Source organism: Calidris pugnax, unplaced genomic scaffold, assembly GCF_001431845.1.
Source record: "Calidris pugnax isolate Ruff unplaced genomic scaffold, ASM143184v1 scaffold27, whole genome shotgun sequence".
Lineage (NCBI taxonomy): Eukaryota > Metazoa > Chordata > Aves > Charadriiformes > Scolopacidae > Calidris > Calidris pugnax.
Genome location: NW_015090893.1, coordinates 6,195,900 through 6,219,294, shown reverse-complemented (window position 1 = coordinate 6,219,294; position 23,395 = coordinate 6,195,900). Strand labels below are relative to the sequence as shown.

Below are 23,395 nucleotides of genomic sequence, written 5' to 3'. Positions count from 1 at the left end.
AGACAGCTTGACAGCTACTACAAGTTGTCAATGCTACAGGCTGTCCTGATGTTAAACATGGATGGTCTCTGACCACTTCAGCCCTGTCAGAAGCTTTTAGGAAGTTAGTTATGCAAAACCTCTGTTGCTATTGATACTTATTTTATTTATAGGATAATTTTACTGTATTATTGCAAGTATAGCTTGTCTATATCCCCAAAAGGTATGCTACTATATCCTACCCTAAAAAAAACCAAACCCTACAGGCTTACGTAACAGCTTGAAGTGATCCAATGCTTTAGCAAGTCACTCCATTTCCACAAGCGTGAAGCAGATTCTAGACAAAGTTAAGACAAAGTCAAACAGTTGACTGTGGGACAATGATGTACGCTTCACCAAAATTCTTCCACAAGCTCTCTAAAAGAGGAGAGCACTATTCCCTTCTACTGAGCTTGCAGAGTAATTTATTATTCTCAAACAACCAACTCAGAGTTCTCCTTTCAGTATCGCATCTAGCTCAATTCACTGAGTTCCTCTTTTCTCATTCAGGTTCCCTACGATCTTTCTATTTCTACCCTTAAAAAGTAAACTGAAAAAAAGAATGGAAAGATAAAGCACCTCAGCCTTTAGCCACTATGAACTCTGTACTGTAAGATCACTTTCCAGTTTGTTTTGCAATAGAATACCTACACTTTTACCAAATGGCTTATGACACAAAATAATGCTCTTCTAATCATAAGCTCACTCTACTCCCAGGTCACAGTCCTTATCTACAAGTTAATGTAGTGATCCCACTGCATTCACTAAATTTGCTTATTCTTGTTATATATAAAGAGAGATGAACTGATTGTCACCCTCATTTTTTCTAGAATTCTTCAGCCAAGAAGGCAGCCCTACTTTTTCACTGTACTTCGCAAAATATTCAGTGGACCAATGATAATGCTACTGAGGACTAACTACTAAGAAGTATTTTCCAAAATTCATGTTCCTATCCCACTCTGACACCTTTAGCAAGAGCTTATAGAAGACTTATATATAAGTCTTATATAGAAGCTTACATGAATGGAGATCAGTTTCAGGAGAGCCGACTAGAAACAAACCTAAGGCTACCAATGCAACAAGCAAGTCTTACCACTTCCTTGCTTCCATGGATGTGCTATTTCTTAAACCTAATCACATTTAGAAACTACTTTAAAAAAAAAAAAAAAATGTTTTACAACATGCTGGAAAAAGTATGTCTTCTCAGCCTTGCACAGTTGATGACCTAAATTACCCCCACTAAGTGCACCCCTCCTGGTAAGGCAGCTGATGGTTATGTGGGTTTCAAACTAAAGCACTGTCTAAAAGAAAACACCATGTAATCAGAGATGATTATCTCATTAAAGTGTTGACATAAAATTACAACTGATTAGAAAAAAATAACAAATATTTGTTCAATTTCCTGTAGAACTCCAGTTCAGAGACACACAAGCATTTCATATTTGCTTCTGGCTTCACTAATGAAATGATCACACCTTCAAACGCTCCTGTTGAAAGAAATCTTTATAAGTTTCAGAATAACTACTCTCTCCCAAAATGTTTTAACTGAAGCTAAAGATCTTCAAAGGAAAAGTAGGCTTCTACTAGAAACTCATCACCCCCATCACATTTTCCCCCCTAAATTTAAAGACCATACATATTCAACACCTACACTCAGGAATTTCAGTCATTCAAAAAGGCATCATTAGCAATTTATTATATTAAGCTGATATAAAACTAACAGTCACTCTTTCTACTGATGTTTGCCTTCTCCAGACACAAGCTGCTTGCAACAGTTGTGCAGTTTCACGAGGCAGATGCACTACCCTGGCTCCTGTCCTCAGCTATTTGGTCAGTCATTCCAACTGTGGAGCTAACTGGGGGGTGGCAGATGTGTACCCGACTGCAGGAACAGGAGTCCACACACTCAACCTGGGGGCATTGCTGGGAGCAGACAGGCAGAGAAAATTCTGGGGGTTATTTTTGCAGTTTAAAGCCAAAACAGCACTAAGTTCTAAATCTTCAAAGCTGATCTGCACACAGCATCCAGACTGCCACAACCACGCTTTCTTACTGTAGCCAGGCTTTACGTGAAGCCCAACAATTTCTCCACTGTAAACTCTGGTGTATCTAGTGGTAGCTACATCAGAGTGAAAGGAAAATCATGGATGAGTACAACTCAGATATTTTCAACCTCAGGTAACATGGTGGTGTTAAAAAAAAAAAAAAAAAAGCTGTTAAGTCTGAAGTGATAACACACATTCACTATAAAACTTAGTAAATACTTCTTAAAAGACTGATCAGGTACAAATCAAAACTAAGACTCTTTAAATGCCTTTCAAAACAGTTCTTTTGAACATAAAGCAATCTAAAGAAATCCCTCTCATACTTGTTGCACTCCCATCTTGCCGGCAAACACCTGAGCAAACTTTGACTCTGTATGTTTTAGTACTATTCTAACGTTATATAAATTAAGAGATAAGAGTACAAAGCCTCCAGGTATTTTAAAGAAAACTTCACAATGTAAATATTTATTTCACCACTACTTGGCTTAGTACAACTAACTTACAACCAGTTCCCTTGAGCTTCTAAAACTCAAGGAACTAGCGTAGACATCTAAACCACGTTGTATGGGTTCTTCACTTCAAAAAGCAGTCTCCTTTAATAACAAAGTACGGCTTATTTACTTAAATAGAGCAACTGTTTCTGTTTGCAGGAAAGAATACATAGAAGTGAAACAGGATTTTAATTTTTTTTTCACATTAAGAAATTTATTGTGTGTTTATCACATTCAAAAAGCATTGACCAGTAGAGTTTTTTGGTAACTGTTAGAATGCCAACGTAGAGTTGGTATATTCGGAAGCTTAATGAGCACCTAACAGAGATTACTGTAAACTTCAAGAAAATTTGACTATGTATTTGAGGCTTTAGGCTTCCAATAGTTCTGTGGGCACAACAGAATAATTTTAAAAGTTAAAAAGAAATTGAATGCTTTCTAAAGACCAGACACTTTCATGAACATATGAAATTTTAAGATTAAAAGATTAAGGGTTTGATGATTAAATCCTTACCCCCATTTTCATGTCTCTTTAAAAACTAATTTCAGTCTAAGCTTAATTTTTTTTACATTTGTCATGATTGCCTACATGGGCAATTATGGAAAAAACAGGATGAAAACTGCTTTGGCATGAACACTGAGAGATTCTTCACAAGGCATTGCAAGGCTGAAACAGGAGTGGGTTGGAGAAGAGACAGTAATTCACATGGTCAGATAAGGACCAAAACCAGAAGAAAAAAAAAAAACAAAAGTCAAGTCAGTTGCATGAAAATGCCCCAACGTTGAGCAAAAGACATGCAAGAAAAGCTGAAGTAACAGTGGAGAGTGGGTCTGATTAGGTTTTGATAGATGGAGAAAACTGAAAACGTTTCCCCACTCTGTAAGTGACATTATCCACAGTCTTTATTCAAATATATGCAACCAAATCTAATTAAGGGAGAAATTTGATAAACTTTACTGAAAGCCCTCTACAGAGCTAGTTTTAAAACAAAAGGGACAGATAATTGCTTAATCTCAAAATTACTACTGAAGTATACCAATAGTACTTTACATCAAGCAGTTATTTTTAAGAATGCGTGAAAAAGGACAATTTACTTTTTTTAAGGGTGTCCTCTAAATGCAGCATACATATAAAGTGCTCTAACATCCTGGATTTTTTTCAAAGCTTTTTGAGAAACACACACAAATAATTCAGATTTAGTCAATTTTATTTACAGTTTGTTTTTTTACATTTCAGAGCATTACACAATTACATATTCTCATTTTCTGACCTGCAAACAGATACCTTAAACGGAAATATTAAAAAAAAATGAAGTTAGATACATCCAAAATGCAACAATTACACATCTGACAATTCACAAAGTGTAATTTACTAGGACGTATCCTAAGAATTTAGGAACAACCAGTCAGGAGAAAATCTGACCAATTTCAGCAATTGATTATTTACACATTCAAAACAAAGCCTCTCTTTATCTAAACCTCCAGGCAAATGGCCTGAAAGATTTCTTCAGGAAGAAAGACCAGAAGTTATGATACACACCTATGCAGCATTAACAGCCCTTGATCCCAAATACTGAGCGACTTCTCAGCTTCGTCTTAGAGCTACAGGCATCCCTCTCAGCTTCTCAGACCCTGAAGTGTTATGTTTGTGCCCCATGTGCATAGAAAGGCTGAGTGTTTAAGTGGTCACTACGATAAAACCCCATTTAACCTGGTCTTTAAGTTACACGAATTCCTCTTCCTTAAAAATTTCAACAAGTCTTCTAATGCCATTTAAACTGGCCTATGTGGACAGGGGCATGCCTTCTTAAGATGTTAAAGTAGGATTTGAACCAATTTGCACCGGCCAGACTGAATACATTAGAGACTATTTAAAATAATCTTTAAAGACCATTTAGACAAGGCTTACATATCTACACTTCCCTGATGGGCCACCTAAAAAAAAAAAAAAAAAAAAGTCACAGCTACTACTTTCATCCCTTGTGTTAACCCTTTGCCACACAGCAACTAGTTATATACTGGGTAGAAACTACTAAAAAATTCCCTGCAAATAAGCTGCCTTTCAGCTGAGGCTATGGCTCCTATGCATCGGGTGTTTGAGGAGTTTTTTTTCTTTAAAAAAAAGTCTCACTTGAAAAATACTGAAGTTCTCACTTTAGGCTAATTTTGATTGCATGTTCAATTTGTTTAACTGTCAAGAAACCGCTACAAACGGAACAATATAAAAAGAGCAGTCAACCGAGTGCAACTTCTGACTTGGCAAGTCCTTCATGGTAGTTCTCTAACTAGGCTAGGAATTTTGTGGAGCCTCCAGATTTCTCGCCTACCTTACTCTCCATGTTCACGTTTCAAACTGTGTCAGCAGGGCCCGAACCTCGGGAGTCAGCTGCTTAGCTGCCTTAGCTGCCTCTGTGACGGCCTTGCGGTAAAGACCCTTTCTCTTCTTATTAAAGCGCAACTGGAAGCTTTCTAAAAAGGGGGATAGTTGTGCAAGAGCAAGAAAAGATGTTGTTGTGGAGCCAAACCATGAGATACGAGCCTCCTGTCGGACTAAAAGGCCATTATCTTTCCGGCTCACAGTTATGGTAAGAATACGGGCTGGCCACCAAGGGAAGCCATAAATCTTGGCCCAAACAATGTCCCCTACACATACGGTCCTGCCATCTGGTGTGACACATTTAGAGACGTTTTTGGAAAAGACTTCCGTTTTCAAGGAATTACTGAGCTTTTTCTCTTCCTTTGAAGAGGAGGAGGAGGAGGAAGGTGCATGCATGCTGCCTGGAGGAAAATCAAAGCTTTCAGTAGAGCTACACTCAGAGTTGGTAGATTTCAAATCATCTGTGCTATCACTACTACAAACTGATGCACTGGAAGAGTCAGATTTCTTTTGATTAAGGGTCATGTAAACCGTTATATTGCTTTTGCTGCCTCTCTTGCCCAATGTCTGGTGTTCATCCTGATCAACAGTTACATGCACTTCACTTGTGTCCTGAACCTCACTGCTGGCCTCTTCAGGGCCTTTTGAGGGGCTCTGATTTTCTGAAGGGGCCTCACCTGCTGAGCGGGTGGAGGAGCAGCGAGACTGGGGCTTAGTTGCCATCTTGCCACTCCGTATTTTCTCAAGTCCTGTCTTGAGAGAAGAGTCATTTTCTTCATTCCGATACCTTTGTGGCTTTAAACGCAATCGGGGTGGGAGGGAACCTGAGCTGGTGTTCTGAAGACGCCGCGTGAAGTGGACCTTTGAATGTGCATTTTTGGAAGAGGAGGTTGCACTCTGCTTCTTTTGTGCCTTTTCTTTGGCCATTTTCAAGACTTCCCGAGCTTTTGCATGATCCATGTTTTTGCTCTGGAGAACTTTTTTTGTATTTAACTGCGCTTTTGAAGTATTTGCTTGTGCAGAAACTTTAACTACTCTGCTTCTGCTGTGGGCAATATTTGAAACCTTGACCACAGCATTCCTTTTCTGGCTTTCGTTTTGGCTTTTTCCATCCACTTTATGGTCAGTCTTAAGTTTTTTATTCACAGTAGTCACACTCTCATTTCTTCGTTTTTTATTATCCTCATATTTTGAAGAGTCACTTGCATTGCCACCTTTTTTTATTTCCTTTTTTTCCGCAACAACACTGTTTTTGCACTTGTCACATAAGACCTGCCGGGGTCGTAGTTTGATAGCATTCATGATAGAAGTGGGTTCCTCCCTGTACATTTTACGCTTGGGCCGCTTAATTTTCCGAGGCGGAGGCTGAGGTATTGACTGGTTATATGTGTCCCTGATAAACAAAGGAGGAGGATATGGCGCTCCCTCGTGAAAGAGAGGAGGTGGTTTAGAAGTCCATAGGCTTTTAGCTATGCTGGGCTCTGATGGCTGCGTGAGAGAAGAGTCATCAGGGACTGCAGCATTTGATTCACACTTCATCTGTGCCTCATCTTGGAATGGTTTACTTTGGAGCTGCATGGCTTCGGGTTTATCCTTGTATTCCCTTTTAGGAAATATGGTCACAGGGATTCCATGGGGTCCAAACCTTAAAGAGAAATAAAAAAGAAAATTAAAGGTTTTGAGGGATCTCCTGCTGCATTTATTAAAAAGCATTTGAAAACCTGCCCACATCATGTAGCCATCATTTGAAAGACACGAGTCCTGGGAATATTAAAGCTTCGTATCTAGCCTTATGATAAGCTTTGAAACAGGAAGACACCAAAATCAAGTCAGAGAACATGAAATACACAGCTTCACTTACTATCAGTTTCTCTTGCATTAAAAAGATGCCCTGAAAATATAACAAAAATATCACCTAGAGATAGTAGTAAACTAATTAACTTTGTACTTTTAGAAAACGCTTATAAAAACACAAACTACACACTTATTCCATCAAGTCCAACCCTACCCAAGATTAATTTTCATACTAAGTCAATTTATGTGAAGGCATCTTCAGTAACTTTTACAAAACGCTTCCATTCTTAGGACAGCACAAAATGCCAAACGTTTCAGATTTAATTGAGGGAAATAGGGACTGCATAAATACTTCCACTGAACAAAGAGTGTCACCATTCTTCTTCCACAAAAGATTAGCACTTGATCATCTGATGCATTACAGCCTAAGACTTGCCCGTCTACAAGTTTGAGTTTCTTCCAGCAGAACTACCCCCTTATTTCAAGGCAGTACAAACCACTCCCCCGTTTATTTTAAACCTTTGCCTACTTTTCTCCAGACAGCTCTAGATCTCTGCTGCCCCATTTGGCACACGCAGGAGCTCTCACCACCCTGACCAGCTCTGAGAACTGAATGAAAAACCCCAGTGTGACTTGGGCAGTGTCTCAACTTCCCCACAGTAGCAGAAGCAGCGTGTTGCCCAACAGGTAACCAACCCTTTCTGCACAGGCTTTCACTAAGGGAAGCATTTTATCAGTTTGCAAGGCATCCGGCTTGCCTTCTCCCAGAGGAAATCAAAGGATAAACACATTCATTTTACAACAATGTATCTTTCAATCCCCAGAACAGGGCAGGAGGGATTGTAAAAGCTTGTTCAACCTTCCTTCTGTCCCACTCCCCGGCCCCCCAGCTGAGGCACCAGCCCTTACAGAGAGCTGTCACCATGTCGGTCACTGCTCCGGAGCTCTGCCCAACACCAGCTCCCATACACGCACCACATTAGATGGTATTTTAATAGGTTGACCTTAATTCAGTAACAACATGACAGACAAGGTTATGACCCAAATGCCAAATCAACAAACACCATTTCTGTTTATCCCACCCCACACCCTGACCTGACAGGAGAATGAAGCCGTGTCCTCAGGTTAGCGCTAGTTCATGTTGCACTGCAGCTGCTCAACTGCAACATCCCCTTAACCGACTAACTCAAGGTTATTTACAACCCACAGTTGCCTAACTGAAGATAAATGCTGAATACTGGCCTATTTTCCATTCACACTCCTGCAAGAAACATGCAGTTCATACAAGTGCCTACATGTTGGTTGGATCTCTTCAAAATTGGTTTTGAAAAGAGTCATCATATGTGTCAGAAGATTCTTTACAGTCACTAATAAAAGCCATCACTCGTTCCTCCTTTTGTCTACCTGCTAAGCCTCTTTTTATGCTTAAAAATTGCCAAGTAAAGCAAGCAAGCGACCTATCCACAATTAAATTAGCCCCCCAGTTTCCATTTCATTACAAAGGGAGAAGAGAAACAGCAGACAACCTAAGCAAGGGGCACCCAACTTTGTCATCATAAAAAAGAAGGGAAGTTGAACACATGACAATTTACAGTCTAGTATAAGCAGGGACCCTCCAGTCACCCTGGCACATGTCCATACCTCTGAACTCTGGAGACAGAGGCAGGAGCCCAGGTGGGCAGACAGAGCGGTTCTGTCCTTATCCACAGGCTGATAAGGGCTCTTTACCACGAAATATCCAACCACCCCACTAAAGTTCGTTCCTGAGGTTTGGGCCCACTCCAGCTAAACGCCACATGTCCCTCCAGACACAGCCTACTGCACTAGTGAAAGCTACAGTGAATTATAAACATTTAGCAGATTTAGCAGCTGCTACAGGCATTTCTCCAGCCTACAATCTGGCATTAAATCCCAAGGGACTTGGTCAGAACAAAATTTTAAGTTCCCTCAAGTCCCAGAAGTCCACCAAGTGTAAAGAAGTTGGTTTTCCACCAACACTTTTCCTTCTGCTAAGGATTATGAGTAAATTATTCAATTCCAAGTAGGGCTTTAAAAGAAACTATTGGCTGATAATTATTATATTAGCAATATTTTCAGTGTTACCTTCATCAAGAACTTCAGCTTCTTCAAGAGCAATAAGATCCAGATCCCATCTTCCACTCCCTGAATAAGATTACAGGATTTAGGAAAAAGTTAATTTACTAGAAGAGTTGAGAACCAGAACTCCTGGACAGGACGGGATCTCTGCTGTGCAAGTTTCAATCCCAGGCAAATACCACATAAGTAGAACTAGACAAGAGTGCGATATCAAACGGGCAAAAAACATGCACAAGAACATCATTTACAACTCTTTCCGTTGTTTCAGGAACTGCATTTCCCAGGCCCTCACAAGACATTCCTATAATCCAAATTGAATGCCTCTCTTCTAGAATACATTTATGTTGGCTCCATGTTAGGAAATAAAGCATTATTAGCAGTGACCAGGGAAGAAGTGGATGAAGATGACTGCAAGGAAGTTCTCCAGAAGCATCTAATTTAAGTACTTCATCTCTCTTTTCCTAGATTTTCATTCTACTGTCTCACTAGCAAAGCATGATTAGCACTTAAAATGCATAAAAAGCCTAATGGAAAGCTCAGCATATGACTGATACCATGAAAGCACTGAAGATTATTATTGCACCTTAGACTAACCTTTCTTTCCAGCACCTACCTAACACACAGGCCAAACAGCTGAAGTGGAATTTTAATCTAAGATGCAAACCTGCTTCAGTAAAACACAAACTCAATCCAGACTAAATCTCTGAAGCTGCTTTGTGTCTCACAAAAGGTACTGTTTTAGCAAATGAACTAAAATCTCCTGCCCCTATCTACCTAAAAATTAATGAATTGTCCAATTAGAGAACACTAAGGAATACCGTCTAGTGCCAGTTATGTAAAAGCAAGTGAAGACACTATTGCTGTAAATGATGTGTCAATATATAAAGACATGAGTAGTCCACCTGAAGTACAAGAGAAATTTGGTAAGCCCAGAGACTTCCAACAGCTGGATGTGTGGTATCTTTTCTTTAGCCCCACCCAATAGCAGGTTGTGCCCATAAACATTCCATTTTAGATCATCTTTGTTTCCTCCTTGGTGAATTAAGTTCTCCAGCTGTGCAACTCAGAAGAACGATATGAAAATTAAGAAAGAACAATGGCAGAAAACCTTCAGAATTAAACAGTAAATGATACAGGAGAGAATGAAGACAAAGAACAAGGTAAGAAGAGAGTGAACGCAAAACAGAATGGCAGCTATTTTTTGCAAGGGAAGCAGAATTAAGATGTGATCTCAACAAACCTATTCAAGACAAGGCACGACACAGCATCCAATTACTTCAACAGTGAACACAAGTATTTATTGCATACACTAGATTTTCAAGCCCTATTTTCTTACATCTAGTTGGTGGACCTTGAAGATGAGTGCTTTTCATACAATTACAATAATAATTTTCGTTACACTGACTACAAGTTTAAAATAGCTAGGAGTGTAGGTAGGTTAGACACAAGAGTTGCGAGACCTAGCCTTTGGGCTACCTACTATGGAGATGACTATGGACTAAAATGCTACAATGTAAAAAAAAAAAAGGTTAAAAAAATCCAAGCAACGTAACTCAGTAGTATCATGTATTGATACACACCTTAGTCAATGACTGGGTAGTAGAATGACACCTTTTAAAAGAAACCATTTGAGTTATGCCACATCAGTGAGACTTCCTACGTATTTCATCTGTTTGAGTACTATGAGGAATTGCCTTGTCTTTATCCTAACAAACTATGTTTTTTAATATAATGATCCTGAGTATCACCTGTCCCTACTGTACTACTACTTTTCTTCAGAAAATGCTGTTCCTGGGAAGACTTACTCCAACTACTTCTTAAAAAAAATAAATCCATTTGTGCCTAAGTTCCAGCTGTTCCTCGTAGAGCCCACTCATGCGTAACATTTACCTCAGTCTACCACTTGAAGGAACAGAAGGATTTGTTGATGGGGGATGTAAAATAGAACAGTTAGTAAAATTAAAGTAAGAAATAGGTGTTTCAACCTAATTCAAGGCAATTCTGGAAAGCGGTGTGCTACTGCTTCATACCTATTCAAAATTAGAAGCAGTTTTCCATGTTGCCAGCTTCCTCTCCTGTAAAGGTGTCCTGGCTCTTTTTTTCACTTTGAAAAGGCACCTCTAAAAAAGAAGATGGTTGAGACCCCTCATACAAAACTTTTCTCCAAGAAGTTTTATAAGTAACTAGAGCAATCAGTAGGATCTAATCATATTTCTGCTATACATATCATTTCAATATACATATGCATCAAAGACAAATACAGCATCAGGAGTATCAGGAACTATATTTAAATAAGAGACTAATGGGGCAGATGAGATCAATTCCGGCAGTCAGTGATCTTTGCACTGGGAAGCACTTTCCATTGACCAGGGTACACAGAGACAGAAGTATGATAAAACCAGTCAGGTTTGATTTCCACAGTTTGCCAGCTGCAAGGCAATGACTAGCTAACCGTGGTGTTATCTTCTGCAATTACATAAAAGCTCGTTTGGGTATTAAACCTAGAAGCCTATCACTTAAAGCCATACAGATCTGTATTACAGATATGTAAACTTCAGTACTTCAAGCAAAGTAAAACCACTTTTTTTCAAATCTAAATTCTACAGCAGAATTACTACAATGAATACATATTACTATCCAATTTGTACGCAAAACACAGCACAGCTAAAGAGTATTTTTTAAAAAATAAACATGAGATAAGGAACAAATCCCATTTAAATTCATAACTGTATGTACATAAACATCTAAACAATACATCCTGGGGCAAAGCGTTTTTACATTACTATGTGAAGTCTTAAGCTCTCATCTGTAGTCTCCGATGTCTAACTTCTACTTCTCTATTAAAAGAAACAAAAACTAAAAAGCACCTCATTCTGCCGACAAGGGCCAAAGTAAAGAACCCACTGAACCGGTTCAGAAGTGTTTCACATTTGTCTGCAAACACACTGAATCAACGTCAACAAAGCACAGTAACTTACAGTGCTGTGATAAGTGTTAAATCAAGTCTGTTGTAAATGGCTATGATCAGAAGTCATCTTCATCACTAAGTTAGACTACAGGAGTCTCTGATTACCTTTTTATGTGTTGCTCTTGTACTCAGTATCTTTCTCAGCATTTTGCAAAAGCCAAGACAACTGAAGTAATTTTTATTGCATGGATAAAAGTTCTCTGAAAGAGAACTCTGAATGCTGGGAGTATAATATGTTGAAATAACATAGAACTAAGTTTAAATACTTCACGCATGTATCTAAACTTAGGTTTTATAATATTCAATATAATATACAATTAGATCACAGCTATTTGAACACAAAGTATTTCAGAACTCCTCAAAATAAACTGTATTCAAAACTGAGATTATGCAATAACCAGTTTTTAATATATGATTTACTTGGTTTGATACGGCATGATATGGAACACATTGCTTTAAGCAGCAGGCATCTTACTGAAAAAAAACATACACAGAAGCCGAACTATCAACTCGATGGTTTACTCACCTCCCGAGCAATGCAACGCTAGGCTAAATAGACTAGAAAATGCATCCAGCACTTAGAGCTCTAAAAGCATGGCAAAGGACTGCAGCGTAAGGTACTCTGGAAATAACACATCGTTAAGAACAGATGTTGCCTCACCATCATAAACTCTCAGCACCAAGAAAAAATTTGGTTAAAGATCTGATAGTTCAAATGAAGTAATATGGGACAATCAACATCTAAGCAAACTAGTAGGAAGCTTACCTACTCATAGGCTTTTACTAATTAATGCTAAGTTTAGCATTTTTCAAGCAGGCACACTTGCCTGAAATCCAAGCCCTTGTTTCTGAGACACTTTCAAGTCAGAAGGAAGAAAAGAGCAGGGTATGTGTAGAACTGAGTCTGAAAGAATATCTCAAGAAAGCTGGTTAGAAGGATCCAAGGCAGCAGCTGATTTTAATCATTCCTAGCCACTGTCAGCTGGGTCTCCTACTGCAATCACTACCCAAGTGAAAACCAGCTAAAGGATACCTAACTACATGCAAATATGCCACAAGCTGTATTAGCTTACAGTCCACGTCTCCATGAAGTTAGAAGCCCTTTGAAAGGCTTCAACTTCCAGGAAACTGAATCACAGAAGTCCATGTAGTCAGGATGCTGATGCAGACTTTACAGAATTACCCACTGTAGACAGAAAAGAATTTCTAAGTCGATAAGCCTGAAGAGCACGTAGGCGGTCCCCTGATCACTGCTTGTCCCCTACAAGTGGGAAGGTTCCCCTCAACTTTTCATTGGAAGGGATTTACAAGTGAATTGGCAGAATTTCCTTCAATTTTCTGTAACTGGAATTCTATCAAGGATATAAAAGTAAAGCATTCTATCTTTTAAAGGTTAAGTTTAGGCTTCCTACTACCACAATTTTACCAGCATGTTTATAAAGCTGGAAGTCTGTTAAAACTGAAATTATATTTTATTATATTATTATATTTTATTAGTTTCAAGCATCAGTTGCATTTTAGAGTAGATGTTTTGCTGATACATTTGGAGGCGTTACAGTTACAAAACTTTATGATTAAGATAAAATACCTTTCAACCAATTCAGTCTCAAGATGGACAAGATTCATCAGTCCCAAAACAGTGTAAAGAAAAAGAATTATTCCAAGCATACAGAAAATTCCACCTCCATCTTCTGTCTTTTAATACCTCAAGCCATGTCAAGCTACGCTTAGAAAGCGATGGCAGCCCATGCTGTTGGAGAACAACAAAGCACACCAGAAGAAGGGACAGTTTAACCAGCATCTGTTGCATCAAAGTCCAACAAAGAACAGTCGTAGACTACAGCTACTTTAGGAAAGGAAAGTTTGAGGTACAATCCACGTATGTCCTATTTACTAATTGGTTTGAGAAGGGGGAAAGTCACACTCCTTGTACTGGCTCAAAATCAGAAGCAGATTGGCAAATAAGCAGCAGTTATAATGTCCTTTATACCTATACCAGCAAAATCCTAAAACCTAGTCCAGTTTTGTTAGCCATCCTCACTTTCCAAGAGGAAACCTGGAAATGAGTAAGCCTTTCAAAAAGCATTCAATATGTAACCACAAATAACACTCAATAAAGTTTTGGATGTAGAAGAGAGACGCAAGAGAAACTATTTTCATTTAGAGAAGCTGAAAGATTAAAAAAATCAATAGAAAAATTTAGGTTGAAAGCAGCATCACAAGGTTTCCTGACCCAACCCTGTCCTCTAAGTGAGGCTAAATTTGACACTACACCATTCAGTATAACCTCTGTCAGTCCCAGGCAAAGTGTATGTAATTTACACTTTAAACCACACACACGCTCACATCACACCTATGCTTCCAGTGTTCTGAGGATAAAAGCAAGTATCAAAGAAGTGTTATAGCTGTTCCTTCAATGCTAGAATTTCACCAAGCTCCTTTACACAACTGAGAAGGAACAAAAGAGAACAGGTGATGAATTATAGGAACCTTGCAAACTGAGTCTAAGTTTAAAACAAAACCACAAGACACAACCCACACACAACCCTGAGTAACAGACTCTTCTTTACTGTTGAGAACACATATCAGAGAACATCAGTATTTCTATACGACTTAAACTTTCCCTAGACAGGGATGACCAAATGTCCCTATGTATTAAACCACACTGTTCCACCATACAAGAGTCACCCTGTGGAGTTCATATCAACAAAACGTGAGCATACATAGACCACAAGTTTCAAGAAGCATTACATGTAAATGACTTACAAAATCTAACGGATGTTCTGCAGATCAAGACAACACAAACTAGGGAATGGGTACAACAGTTCATTATTTACCCTTAGTCTTTTGCAGTAGAAAGTTCAATTAATAAACTGGGAAAAGCATAGGATTCAAGAGTGACCAAGAAAGAGTACTGTAACTTAAAACTGCTACAAGGATTATAAGAATTTGAAGCTGCCTATAAAAGTTTATTTTCAATATATAGTTCACGCATACTTTGCTGCAGGAAATCTTTCCTTATTTTCCACAACCAAACCCCAATTAAGATATATTTCAAACACCTACCTACTAGCAATACGCTGGGCATCCGTGGCTTTAGGTCACAAAAGTTTTGCTCTTCCTTTCCCTCTCAAAAACTATTATGATCCCTCACAAGTCAAAAAGGAAATAGCTTAGAGAAAGAGACAATAGGAAGACACATCTATCCATCACATCTGGCTTACAACCAAAATTTTAGTCAAATGATAAAGCAATAGAAAGTCCAAGTCCTGGCTGAACATAAATTTAATCCCCCCTCCTCCCCTTACACAGAAATAATGATCCTGTCTCCAGAAGAGCAAACGAACTCAAGACTTTCTAACCCTACATTTCAAGATTTACAAACACTATGCTCATCAAATATTTCCTTACTGTCTATTTCCTCCAGGTACAGGGCAAGCTTTACACTAATTCTGAGCCAGCAGGTGGCATTAACATCTCATCGACCCTAGGCATATACGGTGGTAGTCAAATGCTGGATACAGGCAAGCTTACAAGCCCTGTTTAAGTCCCATATCTAAACAAGGAGTTTTCAATGACAATTCATACAATGGCATGGAAAATTACAGTCGTGCATGAAGCATTCTACCATCCTCTCTGACAGACAGGATTGCATTCTGCCTGCACTTCCCATCCCTCCTATCAGCACGACTCCATCAGGTACACACTGAGGAACTCGCATGAGAACCTTATCCTAACACGCAATAAGACAGCAATAATAAAGTTTAACAATAGGATCACATTTTTAATTTCTGCAATAAGCCTTTAGAGTAACAAAAGTGGGGATATGTCCTTCTTTTAATGATGATTTACTGCATAAGAAATTGATTTGGGACTCAATAGACGTGGATTCCTATTTTCTGCTGATTTTCAAAGCTTCCTGTGCAGCTGCTGGCAGGTACATGAGTCTGCCATCAGTACAGGGAGAAAAAATACTTCCTTACCTCAAATAAATGTAGGAATAAAGTTCACTGAACACAAAGGTGCTTGTTTTCTTGTGTTATAAACTCCTAAATGGACATCCTATTTACAGGGGGTAGGAAAGGAAGAAGAAAGCAGACCTTTAATACAAGCACCTCTGACTTCATATCAAAGTCCACAAGAATAAAATGGCAAGTCAGTGCATCATTTCAACAATGGAAACAGAATTAGGAAAAAAAGGAAAAACCAAAACAAACAAAAAAAATCCCAATTTTAAAACCAGAAAAACATCGGGACGGTTTTGCTTTTCTTTCACCTTGAAGTTCACATAATTTAGAACATGACTTGAGAAGGCTAAAAAGGGTCCAGTGGACAGGTTTTTAAAACAGTAATTAAAACTTACTCTTCTCAGTACCGTATGGAAGTAGCACCTTCATTGCCCTGGAGGGGAAAGCAAAAATTAAGATCCAAAAAGGACTAGGAATTATTTTCTTCCAAGTATATGATGAAAACAGCATTAGCACGTGCAGTGAACACATCAGCTACTTTTTGAAGCTATTGAATGAATTAATCGTAATACAAAATTTTGTTTTTATTTAATATATTGATTCCCTTTGCATTAGGAAAGTTTATAAGATTGCTTCCGTGCACTTGAATGAGCTAGTGGAGACAGCTTTCACAAAGTTTAGAATAAAATTTAAACCTTGGACACTTCTATAACACCTGCCTTGTGATAATACTTCAGTTTCCCACAGGTAGCAAGCTCTTGGACTATTTCTAGAGTTCGCTTACCACTGCATCTCCTGCTCTGAGACATTTGAACAGAAACTCCTATTCATCTACAAATATTTACTTGTTACTAGCCAAATGTAATAGGCCTTATATCTAGAAACTCAGTTCTTCTCATCCAGGCACTCTGAAGAGCTTGGCTTTTAGAACTTAAAATTCACCTTCTGGATTCCCATGTAACAAGCACCTCTGAAGTCCAAGACCATACGAATGGAGAGAAAGGAATAAGTGATTCCACTGCATAAGAGAATCTGGGAGTAACCGCACAAGGCTTCAGGTATCACTTTTCCACAGTTCTTACTGTGAAGATTTGCCCCAGGACCTGTGCTTAAAGCCAGGGGAAATTGAGATGCATGCTTCCACTGAAGCCACAATGCAACAGCAGCACACAGTTTGCCTGCTACAGATGACCTTTACTGCAAAGGGCTGCAGTAGATCCGCTGCATGAGAGAGGTATCCTCAGTGCACAAGCAAACCTCAAGCATATGAAGGGATGTTTGTCTCTTTCATGAGTAAGGGAGAAGCTGATATATTCCTTCTTCACACAGACAGACCCCTACAAGTACAGAAGCATTTGCTTTGTCACCCTGCTAACCATAGCAACAATATCATTTTGCTGGTGTAAACTTCAGACCTACAAAAGAATCGATGTTAACTAGCATCACAACTTAAGTTGTAATGCCTCCTGGCCTGCTTTGAGACATTTAATATTTCACACTAGAAGGGAGTAGTTTGCAGATCACACTTTAGTACTTGGCTTCGGAAGTCAAACTGGTAACTTAGCATTTCAAACCACAACACCTGACAAATTTAAAACACTTCCATGACTTTATCCAGAACTCGGGTTTCAGAAAAGGCTGCTTGTTTCAAAAACCAACCAAGAAGCTAGGCCCAGGACAAAAGTGCTGGGCTCTAATACCTTTCTTTTAGAAAACATTGATGATGTTGGTATTACAGGAAGTCAAAACATCTACTAATAATGTAAAAGAGAGTGATAAAAGACATATATGACCACACGTGCAGCCTAAATTTGGGGGGGAAAGAGCTGCATTTTCTCCATGCCAATTATTTGAAATAATAACCCTAGACAAATTTCACTTGTCTCTCATGTACTTTCATAATCCTTACATATTTAGAAACCAAACACTAAGACAAAGGGGTATTTTCACCTGTAAATGGTAGTTAAATTGTTTATAGGATACACAGTATTACTGATGACTTCTGGTCTCCCAAAACCCCCTTGCTATAGGAAGGGAATAGAAAAAAGCAAACCCCAAAGCTCATAACCTGGTAAGGCCTGAAATTATTTTGAAATATGTACCAGTTCTCCCCCTCTAAAAAAAAAAAAAAAAGGGTATTTAAGAACCATTAAACTTCACCCCATTCATTGCATAGAAAGAGCAATCAGTACTAATAACTGTACTTCAGAACTGTAATAGCCTGACTTGAAAACCATTATTCTGGAAAATAGCACGTACTGAAATACAAGGTTACCTAGGCAATGCCAGACACAAGCCAACAGGGAAAAACAGCTCTCTGGGTCTGTACATTTGCACAAATACTGGAAGAAACGCCAACATTTGTAGCTCGGGTGGTTTTCCCCCGGGCAGACAGGGATGCTGGAGGCCCGACGTGAATCCCAACCGAGTCCAAAGGACGTGCCCATGTGCTCGCCCCTCTCCCCACTCCCCCATTTTCTCATTCCCACTCAGGACTACTTGCGTTGAGGGCAGCACCACAAACCGGGAGGCCACCGGCGCCGCTCCCCCCCCCAGCTCCCCGGGCCTGCCGTCGAGGCCGGGGGCGGGCAGGGAGCGCGGGGTTCGGCCCCGGGCGGGAATGGGGAGCCGTGCCCGCCCCCCTCCACCCGCTGCTAGAAGGGTTGAGAAGGAGGATGCTGTGAGCTGCTGCCTCCGTTCCCTGGGGACAGGAGCCGCTTGTCCCCAGGGCGAAGGAGGGGAGGGGTGGCCGCTGCCCGCCGCGGGGCGAGCCCACCGGGGCCTCAGCGTGGCCCAGACCCCCCCTCCCCGGGGCGGGAGAGGCGCAGGGCGGCTCCGGGCGAGCTCGCCAGCCCCGTCGCTGGGCGGGGGATGGGGAGGGCTCCCCAGTGGGATCTCACCTTTTCGAGAGGTCCATGAGGACCCCAGAAAAAAGCTTCTCTCCCAGCCGGAACGAAACCACCAGGGCATCCTCGATGATGTGGTCCAGGGTGACCCGCACCTCGGAGCCGGGCAGCAGCGGAGCCTCCGCCTCCCCTCCGGCCGGAGCCACGGGCACCGGGGACTTGGGCTCGACAGCGGCGGCATCAGCAGCATCCGGCTCCTCCTCCTCCGGCCGGGACGGCTCCTCCCCGGGCTCCGGCTCCGCGGAGCCCCCAGTAGCCGGCGGGCAGGGCTGCGGCTCCTCCTCGGGAAGTTCAGGGTGCCCAGCAGGCGGCGGGCAGGGCTGCGGCTCCTCCTCGGACCCCGGGCTGGGCGCTCCCCGGTGCTCGGCCTGGGGCGAGCACACCTCCGGGGCGGAGGGCGGCAGCTCCTCCGTCCTCTCAGCTTCCGGCTCCCGAGTCCCAGCCGGGCTCCGGGCGAGCTGCACAGGCGGCGGCTCCTCGGCCTCGCCGGGAGCAACCTTCCCCCCATCGGCCTCCTCCCCATCGGGCACCACCGACTCCACGGCCTCGCTGACGGCAGGGAGAGGGTCTGCGCCGGCCTCGCTGCCCGGGATAGGCTCCATCTCGGGCTCAGCTTCACCAGCCCCCCCATCGCCCGGCACCGCTGCAGTCGCTGCCGCCTCCGCAGCCATGGCCGCCATTTTCTCTGCTGCTTCACCGCCGCCTCCCTCCAGCAGCGGGATCGATAACCACGGCCTTCCCCGCCCGCCTGGGAGGGAGAGCCCGCCCCCTAGGCTCGCATCCGGCACCCTATTGGCGGGCGCGGTGAAATTTTCCACTTCTACTGGAGGGCGGAGCAGTCCGTCAAGCCCAGCGGGAACTTCTCGTTGGCCAGCGAGAACTTCATTCAATGAAGAGCCGGGAAGAGGAAGAAGGGGGGTGGCTTAGTGCGCTCCAGGCCGTTACAGATTAGGGGGGCTGGGCCTCTGGGGCCGATCCGCTATCTCATTGGCGGGAGGAGGAGCCGCTCCCGCGGGAGGCTGGTAATTGGCGGAGGGAGACGTCCGTCGAGGGGGGTGGGGGGCGCGAGGCTGGAGGCGCGCGGTGGCTGGCATGCGCGCTGCGGGTGAGCGGCCGGGAGAGGGCGCGAGGCAAGATGGCGAGGGCAGGAGGGCGTCCCTCAGGGGGGGATAAGGCGCCCTGGGGCGGCACCCCCACCGGGGAGGGGCGGTCTCTGCCTCCCAGCTCCTACGGCGCTGTGTTCCGCTGCGGCCGCCCGGGTGCGGGGGGTTGTCGTTACTGTGGCACTGCCTGCCCCCGTGCTGTGGGGGCTAGGGGGACCCGAACTGAGGGGAGGGGGTGAGCGAAAAACGGTGTGGTGAGCGGCGACAGGGAAAACGTGAAGAAGGCAGAGGGCCGTGTGTCTTTTGTGAAGTAAATAAACGCTTTAAAAGGTTAAGGAAGATCGGGTACATCAGATAAAGGTGAAAGAAAGGTGCTGTGGTGAAAAGGGGAGAAAAAGAGTTAACGTTTTCCCTTAAGATGTTCTGAATCAGTGATTTTTCTTCTTGTGGGCTCAGTAGTTGCTACTGTGTGGGCATTTATTCCCTCGGGTAGGAAATCTTGTATTTCTTAAACAAAAATTAATGAAGAAGGAAAGGTTTAGTCTGTTACATGTATGATTATACATTTTGGGAAGCCAAGACCTTTGCAGAAAAAGAGGGACTTGCTATAAGGAAGGATGGATTTAGAAAAGTAGGAGTGACTGGAGACAGAAAGACAAAAGTGATCTTGAAGCATCAATGGTTGTATTCTTCCTAGTGCTATTATGAGAGGTATATTGTTAAGCAACGATTGAAATTTCCTGAAAAGTAACAAGTAAAATATAGAAGATTTCCTTTAATAATAAAGTATTCCTTTTCTTTTATGTTAGTGACTTTTATTGGCAGACTTCAAAGTTGCTTCCAACCATCTGCTTACAATAGAAACACAGCTACACCCCCGGTTGTCAGGTAAAAAACTTATAAGTAACGGGTGTGAAGAACTAATGAAATTTTTGCAAGGGGTATGAGAAAAAAAATCCTTGATCAGATTTAAGGCCTGGTACTTGCCTTTTTTCACTTCATTGTAAGAAAAGCAAGTTATATGTAAAGGACTACAGTAATGCAAATAATTTTGGGGTTTTTTTATTAGTAGTAATGAGGACATGGAATAAATAACCTTCTGGAACAGCAATAAAGCTATGTTTGACTGTATGCAAGTAACCCATCATTTTGCAAGCTCCTAGCTATGGGATTTTAGTAAGTAATAAAGGTATGATTAACCTACTCTGTTGTCCAGATCTTAGTGGTTTGACTTATGTAACAGACATAAAGACACTTCCTTTTCTGTCTGATAGTGGTTTACTTTGCATGGTAATCATGTTTACATTATTGGTGGTGTAAAGTGTGTAAGGAACATATGGGAACATCAGGAGGAACAGCTAGACAGGTTTCTGGAGACAAATACATTACAAATGCACTTAAATGGATTTGCTAAAGATAAAGCTGTTTAATAAATTTTTATGTTGTACCACCATATCTGTTAAATGTGTGGTTTGGTAGCATGAGTGGGTAGAATGGAACGTGTTTATTGGGAGAAGGAGTAGTAGATATTGAATTACAATTTTTAATTTTTTTTTCCAGCCATGCTTGCAGCTTTGTCAGTCTGTATCACAGAGAAGCAGCAAATGGATTCAGTGTACGATCTGTGCCTTAAAAGAAATCATATTTGGTAAGCTTTCCCAAAACTACCTACCATTAATATTACTTTCTAAATAATTTTGAAACAGTTTTGTTAGACCATATTTGTAAAAGATCTGTATCCCAAGGCGATAATGCTTTGAAAGATGGCAGCCATCTAGGAGCCTCTAAGGCTGAATATGTTCTTTGCCAGAATTCTAGAGAACAATGAGAAGATTTGTGTTGCTACTGAGGTACCTTAATTTCAAAGGTATCCCTGTGAAAGGATTTCAGTTTTAATTCAGATCTGAGATTTCAGGTTTTTCTGAATGTCCCACTAAGGAAAATGCATTAGGGTCCACAGAAGTTGCAAATAATTTGGAAAGAGTTCTCATCTTGAAGAGACCTGGTATAAAATAAATGGTCAGAGGAGCGGAAGGACTCTGCTGTTCTTTCCTCTCGTTATTTTTCTTCTGTGCAATAGTGACAACATACGACACATAGAAAATGAAGATTTGTTTCCCAGAAACTTTTTACCTTATTCAGATGAGTCCTAGGAGAGATTAAAGAAACATATTAGTGAAGATGGCTCGTACGTAGCACCAGAACTGTTTTTACATTGCGCTCCTACGCAAAGAATTTCACTGTGCTTGGAGGTACTCCAACTGTATTTCAACAGTGGAGCAAACCATACTATGCACGCACATGACTGTTCTGCATGTTAGGGGTATGATCATCTGTTCTAATGCTTTTTTCTTTATTACTGTCTTACACTAGTAGCAGTCTATTTGTTCATCCCAAGACTTATATTGTGAGGAAAAGGCCTCACATTAGGTAGAAGGGCTGGCAGGGTACAGGGGTATGTATTGTCATATATTCTCTTCCTTTTTTTCTAATTTTTATTTTTTACTCAGGAGACATAGTACTTTCGAAATCTTACGAACACTTACACTCAGAAATTCACAAAAGCAAAGATGCCAGACAGCTCTCGTGCAGGGGAGGTCAGAACTGTCATGGTCCTTAGTATAAAACAGCACGGCTTGTGTAGATACTTTGTACGGTTGTTGATTTTAATTGTGCCAGCCAGTCAGTTCAGTTAGCCACAGTTCGTTTCTCTGGTGCTGCTGTGCCACGGTGTAGAAGGATGGCAGTAAATTCCAAGCCTGCAAGAAATTACCAACTAATACAAAGAGACTGCTCAGCCCTTGAGCTGATGGGACATTGAGATCCAATAGCTCAGCCCAGCAGGGTTTTTGTTATGTTAAGTTCAGACTTATGCAGAGGATGGGCGTAAAATGGAAGATTTCCTGTTGCAAAACTTCAGCGAGGTTAATGCTTATTGAAATCCACCTTGCTTTTAAGCAGGTGTTGCTTATGGCAAGCAGTTACCATTAAAATGCTAACTCTCATCTTTTACATCTACTGGAATCCCCAGCAATCCATACCTAAGCATAGGAAAAAACCGTGGCTCTATGGCTTTTTAACCCTCTGAATTGTTTCATTGCAGTAACAGAGGAGATTATGTGCTTGACCCAAGCAGTTTAAACTGATAGGGGGTCTTTAAATAGAGTGTAAACAGCTCTTTTGCGTGTTGTTTGCATTTTGAAATGTTCTATATATGCTTTTTAAAAGAGGTAAATAAGGATATTTATATGCCACTCTAATGGCCAACAGAAACATGATACCATAGGTAATCCTTAAATGAAAGAATACTAACAGGAGGTATGTAGATGCAGGATGAAACTTGTAAGTTTAACAAAAAAGCTCTTGCTATATAAATTTCTTTTTTCATCCCAAATTCCTTTGATTACCATTTAATTTCTCTTTATTTTAAATCTAGCCTTTAATCTCTTTAGGACAGGGTTTGTCTTTCTGTGGCTGGTACGCAGAACGATTGGCATAGATGGGGCCTTGTTTCTATCCTGGAACCTTTAGAATCTGCCAAAAAAAATGAATGAAGCTAATGAAACAAATTGCACTAACACACTTACTGTAGATTAAATGAGTCTCTGCGTGTTCAGCAAGTGGCAGA

General features: G+C 41.2%; 2 protein-coding genes across 14 annotated transcripts in view; one reads left to right on the top strand and one right to left on the bottom strand.

Annotated features, from left to right (window-relative positions):
* The window catches only part of PWWP2A (PWWP domain containing 2A), a 39,404-nt gene extending 19,948 nt beyond the window's left edge, over window positions 1-19,456 (bottom strand). For 3 of the 5 annotated variants that reach the window (XM_014947909.1, XM_014947911.1, XM_014947910.1), the window contains exons 1-2: window positions 18,659-19,456; window positions 5,609-6,576 (exon numbers count right to left, since the gene is read on the bottom strand). In XM_014947909.1, coding sequence (XP_014803395.1) covers window positions 5,609-6,576; window positions 18,659-19,344 — 1,654 coding nt within the window. In that variant the 5' untranslated portion in view covers window positions 19,345-19,456. Of the gene's footprint in view, window positions 1-3,744; window positions 6,577-18,658 lie in introns of those variants that run through there. The other 2 variants (XM_014947908.1, XM_014947907.1) reach the window with 2 other exon arrangements.
* FABP6 (fatty acid binding protein 6, ileal) overlaps window positions 19,349-23,395 on the top strand; it is a 38,853-nt gene continuing 34,806 nt past the window's right edge. For 3 of the 9 annotated variants that reach the window (XM_014947924.1, XM_014947923.1, XM_014947914.1), the window contains exons 1-2: window positions 19,819-20,655; window positions 21,328-21,415. The gene's annotated coding sequence lies outside the window, so the exon portion shown is untranslated. Of the gene's footprint in view, window positions 19,687-19,723; window positions 19,770-19,818; window positions 20,656-20,836; window positions 20,957-21,327; window positions 21,416-23,395 lie in introns of those variants that run through there. The other 6 variants (XM_014947917.1, XM_014947915.1, XM_014947918.1 and 3 more) reach the window with 6 other exon arrangements.